Here is a 6,000-nt window from a genome sequence, read left to right as displayed (position 1 = left end):
CGTCGATGACCGTGCCTAACACAACCGTCGAAAGGAGGTCACGCCAAAGAGGAAAAAACATCGCCTGGAGGTCGCTAGAGGGAAAAAAACGACGCTGGAAAACTAATTCTGAAAAATTGAAAACTCTAGGGGTGAAAATATTGTTTTTTAAAACTTGGGTTAGAAAAAATTGTTAGTTTTTAAGATTTATAGGAAAAAATAAAATAAAATTTAAGTTTATTTTTAATAATATAAACAAAATGATGATTTTACCTTTAGAACCGTTAATTTTAATCGGTCACGGATAGGTGAATAAGATTTTCAAAATTAACGAGGAGAAACTTGAAAAAACAACATACCTTGGATGGGAAATAGTCTTTTGCCCATCTAAAAACTAAAATATTAGACATATTCAATATTTCAAACATAATAATCAACTTTTAATGTTACTTGTCAAAAGTTTTATAATTAAATTATATTTATTAATAATTTAATAATCATAAATTATAACAAATAGACAATCTTTGACAATTATTATAAGCATAATTCATAATTATAATCGGATAATTGATGTACCATGTCCATGCGCATAAGGCGTGTTTTCACATCCTCTCGCCTGATATCTAGGCAATCTTCCTTAGTATGGGCCACAGGCGGCTCGAAGCTCTAATTTAATATGATCCATTTTGGCCCGTTTATCAATGGCTTTGTCATCAGGCTTCATCAAATTGTGCTAGGCTACAAACCATTTCTCAACACAAATAATTGTTTTCAAGAATTTAATTTTAATGTACCATTGGTAAGACTCTAACCTTTATTAGAAATAAATATGAATTAACTAAACCTGAATATTTTTTATTTTAAATTTAATTTAAATAAAAAATATTCGATTTAAGTTTGTTGAGTCAAAATTAAATTTGGTTTAGATAAAAAATGGCTAAACTTGGTTCTATTTAAGTTTAGTTTGATTTCATAGTTAGAATTAATTGTTTGAATTTATAGCTCGATTCAACTCAAATTAATGGTTCAAATGTATGACTCAAATTTTAGTTTATGATTTATTGACAAAACGTTATCGTTTTACTCAAATAATATTCAAAATTTCTTATTTGAGTCACGTATTTGAGTCAAATCAAGTCATAAATTTAAACTATCAATTTCAACTATAAATTCAAGCTGATTCAAATCGAATTGAGCTACAAATTTGAATTATTAATTTGAGTTAAGAATTTAAATCAAACTCAAGTTAAACCAAATCGAATGCCTCCTAACTCGAGTTTGACTTAGTTTAAAAAACAAGATAAATCTTTTAATTCGAGTTTAATTTAAATTTGAATTAAATAAATTTGAGTCAAATTGAATCGATTATCTAGACCAAACCAACTTTGATCATATCTAGACCTAACATTTACTCTAATGTGTCAGATTTCTCTTCTTTACCATTCAAACTATTTTTTGAGATTTAGAGTCGCTCAAATGCTTATCCTTTTTTTATAAGCCAAATGACTTTTTCCCACCTAAAGTTTAGTGTTTTATTAAATTTTTTTTATTAATTTTAAAAAACTTAAATACACAAAAATATTTGATATTTATGATTTTTAAAGTTATTTGATAAAAATTTAAAAAAAACACTAAACTTTGTAAGAGAATAAATCCTTTCTCCTTCTTTATATCATCAAACCTGAGGTGAAAAATAGTCTTTTTTTAGTCTTAGGAGTAGAAAATTTAGTCCAGCTTTCCCAATTAAAGGTCCAGGTCAAGTCCAAGTGTCTAGATCAAAAATTTATGTCAGCCTTTAATCCAAATTGTATTCATATCAATATAATTTGATATATCATTATTTATATATAAAATTATGTATATAATTTTATTATTATTAAATTAATTAAACAAGATAACAATAGTAAAAAAAAATGATTTTTAATACTATTGAAAAAACACTACATTACTTAAGATTAGTTTGAGTGATAAAAGAGAAGGTTTCATGTATGAAAGATTATGAGTTCGTTTCCTTTGATGACATATCAAAATCAAATTTTTGACTTACTTGGTTACAAGGTCGATCATTGGAGTCGAGGATTGTTTTGTTTGGTATGATTAGTTTGGTCTTAAAAGTGACAATCCGTTAGACTTGATGTTTGTCTTGTTTAATGTAATTAATTCAGTTAAACTCTTGATTTACTTGGTTAGGGATCGATCATTAAATGCGATAATTGTATTGTTCAGTGTGATTAGTTCAATCTTAAAAGTAACAATTTATTGGACATGAGATTCGCTACGGGTGTTCAAAATTATCCGATAACCAAATCGAACCGATTTTTAAACCAAAAACCGAACCAAAAAATAGGTTATTCGAAAAATCAGTTTGGATATCAGTTCAAAAATATATAAAAATTGAATTTTCGGTTTGGTTATCGGTTTGCCTAATTTTCAAAATTGGTTAACTGAATCGAACCGGTTTAAAAAAAATTGAATAAAATATTAATAGAATATTGAATATATTTTCAAAAAATTAGAAAAATAATAAAATATGATAATTTTTTGAAATTCGGTTCAAAAATTGGTTAATCAAAAATTTGGTTCGGTTAATTGATATTTTCAGTTTGATTCAAAGTAGGTTAATCTTTAAATCGGTTCGGTTTTGGTTCATAATTCTTTCCAAATTGAAAATTTGGTTCGGTTCAAAAAATTGGTAAAGCAGTTAAGTTAATTAGTTTTGAACACCTCTAAGATTTGCTTTATTTGATATGATTAGTTTGATCTTAAAAATAATAATTTAACTCGAATGAGATTCTTTATTTAAAAAAAATAAACACTTCATTACAAACAAACTTTTAAGTAGCGGTTATTAAACAATATTATATGTATCCACTTTATGTATATAAATAAATATATTTATATATATTATCGTATAATTAAATATTATTTTATTTTTAATTTAAAATTATTTTATTACAAGATAATAGATATAAATGTATAATTCCTAATTTTATTGATGGTTATTATACGGTATATCAAGCAATTTGAGAGGATTGATTCATTTCTTGCCGAAGAAACGCCAACCTATGAAACAAAATCACCAGAGAGGGCTTCTCTTCTAATTCCCAATCTCAATGTCTATCACTGGCTATGTTAGTATGTGTCGAAGCGGCGTGGTTCCAAGCAAGCATGCCTTTCACTTGCTTCTCAAGGCGTTTTCCAAGTCCGAAAACAAAAAACTAAACCCATTTCAGTTTTACGCTCATATTATCAAGTTTGGTTTTGATTCTGATCCATTTATTCGTAACTCATTGATTGTTTGTTTCGGTAATTGTGGATATCTCAAATTCGCGCGCAAATTGTTTGATGAAAGTTCAGTGAAGGACGTGGTTTGTTGGACGGCAATGATGAATAGCTACATTAAAAATGGTTGTAGTGTTGAGGGATTGCAGTGCTTCCTGGGGATGAGATCAATGGATGTGAGAATCGATGAAAAGAGTATAGCGAGTGTTCTTAATGCAGCCGGAATGGTGGGTGATGTTTGGTTTGGAAGGTGGATTCATGGGTTTTATGTAGAAACAGGAAGAGTGCAAGTGGATATTTATATTAATAGTGTTCTTGTTGATATGTACTCAAAGTGTGGATATTGTGATGATGCTCGTAAAGTTTTTAATGAGATGCCGAGTAGAAATGTGGTTTCTTGGAGTACAATGATATCAGGCTATGTGTTAAACGATAGGTTCAAGGATGCATTGCATTTGTTTCAAGAAATGTTAATGGAGGATGATGTTAAACCTAATGAATCTACGTTGACTAGTGTTCTCACTGCTTGTGCGCAGCTAGGTGCTTTTGATCAAGGAAGTTGGATTCATGGGTATATAAATAGGAATACAAGTGAATTACATATCAATTCATCAATACTAGCAACAGCCTTGATAGATATGTATTCAAAGTGTGGGTGGGTGGAAGAAGCTTTAATGGTTTTTAACAATTTACAAGAAAAGAATAAGAATGTGTATGTTTGGACTGCCATGATTAACGGGTTGGCAGTACATGGTGATGTAGTCAGTTGCTTGAGTCTCTTTCAGAGCATGGTAAGGAATGGGGTTCATCCAAATGAAGTCACCTTTATTGGTGTCCTGAGCGCTTGTTCTCATGCTGGAATTGTAGAGGAGGGGCGCAAAGTGTTTAAATCAATGAGAGATGATTATGGTGTGGAGCCTAATATAAATCACTACGGTTGCATGGTCGATATACTTGGCAGAGCAGGGTATGTGGAGGAAGCAATGAAGTTGATTGAAGACATGCCAATGGAGCCTACTCCTGGTGTATGGGGAGCTCTATTTGGTTCCTGTATGAATTACAAAGCCTTCCAGCTAGGAGAATACATAGGGAACCATTTAATCAAGTTACAGCCCGATCATAGTGGTAGATACGCGCTTCTGGCAAACTTGTATTCAAAATGTAAAAGATGGGATGCAGGTGCTCATTTGAGGAAACTGATGAAAAGGAAAGGGGTGAAGAAGACTCCCGGCCGTAGTTGGATACAAGTGAATGGTGTAGTTCATGAGTTCATTTCCCTTGGTAGATTACATTCCGAGTCTAATGATTCATATAAGATGTTGGATTGTATTACTGTACAATTAAAAATTGCTGGTTATGTTCCAGATTCTAACTTACTAGCCTTTGATATGGATGCTTGTTGAGACAATTAATGCATCACATTTACTGGAATTCATTTGGCCAGCCAAAGTCCTGGACTGGAGATTTCATGCTTCGGCCAGGCGGCTCTGCAAGTGTATTGAATATCATTAGGTTGATTAGATACAAAAGTCAATAGATGATGATAGAGGATAATACTATAAATTATGTGAAAGTAAAACAAAAAATGGTAATAATTCATCAGGTCTTGATGTATGATAGAATAGTAGAACTATTGAGTGAGCGTCTACATAGTGACCTTAGATGAAATATTACCTATATTATCTTGAAACCCAAAAATGTCATCAATGTCTTATAAATAAAAGATTGTAATGATTTTGTTTGTATTATAGTCGTTGCAAAGAAGATGATACAACTTGTTTATCTGTTTTTGATGGCTTTTCTAAAATCAAGATAAATATCTTAAAATATTATTTCTAAAGCACATATATATGATAGTTAGGAATACTTGCGTATTGAGGGAATAAGTATGAGTTGAATCCCTTCTGAACTTTTGTACAGGGAACAATATCATTCTCCCATGGGAGTTAATATTGAAGTTTAAAATCTATATAAAGAGGGTAACCATTGAGGATTGCATATATGGATATAAGAGTTGGGGTGTCTTTGATCGGGCTCATGAAATGATATCTTAGTCAAAAAAGACTTCGACTTTGACAATTTGTTCAATGTTTCCTAGAGTCCTACAGGCAAAAACAATTTTAGTGTCAAAATTCAATTATCTTCCATGTGGCAACCCAGACCATCGTCATAGATTATAGAAAAGTTAGGCGAATTGTCGAGTCATAATACATGTTCTAACTCCAATAACAAGTTCTGTGTTGTCTAGGATTTTAAAGAGAAGCGGTGCTGTTCGCTCTTCCGGCAGCAGTTGATGTTCTTCACGTCATGGTTGGGATTCTAAAAATGTCAATTGTTATTATTCCTAATGTATTGTACAAGAAGTTAATTGTACGAGGCAAATGTTTTACTTAGTTATGTAATTCTTTACATTTTGAGAATCTAAACAATTCAAAATGTAGTTAATTGAGGCAATAAAACTTTAATTGTAAACATTGTCCTTTAATATTAATCGTAACACAACTTTATTAAATCCTAAACTTTTATCTTAAACTTTAAACCATAAACTCTAACTCTATATCCTAAACTTTAACATTAAATCCCAAATTCTAAATTTTTTCTGTCTTAAATCTAAACCTTATCCTCGTTCTTATTTATGGGGGATTGTTTTTATCTCAGTTGTGTTTATTTCAAAGAATCTCCTCTCCGTATAGATTAAAACATGGATTCGATATTTAAGGTTAAGTTATCGTTCTTAAG

General features: G+C 30.6%; 1 protein-coding gene across 1 annotated transcript; it reads left to right on the top strand.

Moving 5' to 3' along the window:
* The first annotated feature begins 3,006 nt into the window (after positions 1 to 3,006).
* LOC123213523 (pentatricopeptide repeat-containing protein At1g50270) lies at positions 3,007 to 4,723 on the top strand. The gene has a single exon (XM_044632978.1). The coding sequence runs from the start codon at positions 3,093 to 3,095 to the stop codon at positions 4,662 to 4,664; it is 1,572 nt and encodes a 523-aa protein (XP_044488913.1). The 5' UTR covers positions 3,007 to 3,092; the 3' UTR covers positions 4,665 to 4,723.
* Positions 4,724 to 6,000: the final 1,277 nt, after the last annotated feature.

This window comes from Mangifera indica, chromosome 4 (assembly GCF_011075055.1).
Source record: "Mangifera indica cultivar Alphonso chromosome 4, CATAS_Mindica_2.1, whole genome shotgun sequence".
Classification (NCBI taxonomy): domain Eukaryota; kingdom Viridiplantae; phylum Streptophyta; class Magnoliopsida; order Sapindales; family Anacardiaceae; genus Mangifera; species Mangifera indica.
Note: the sequence above shows the minus strand (reverse complement) of the source record. Positions and strands in the feature narration are given on the sequence as shown.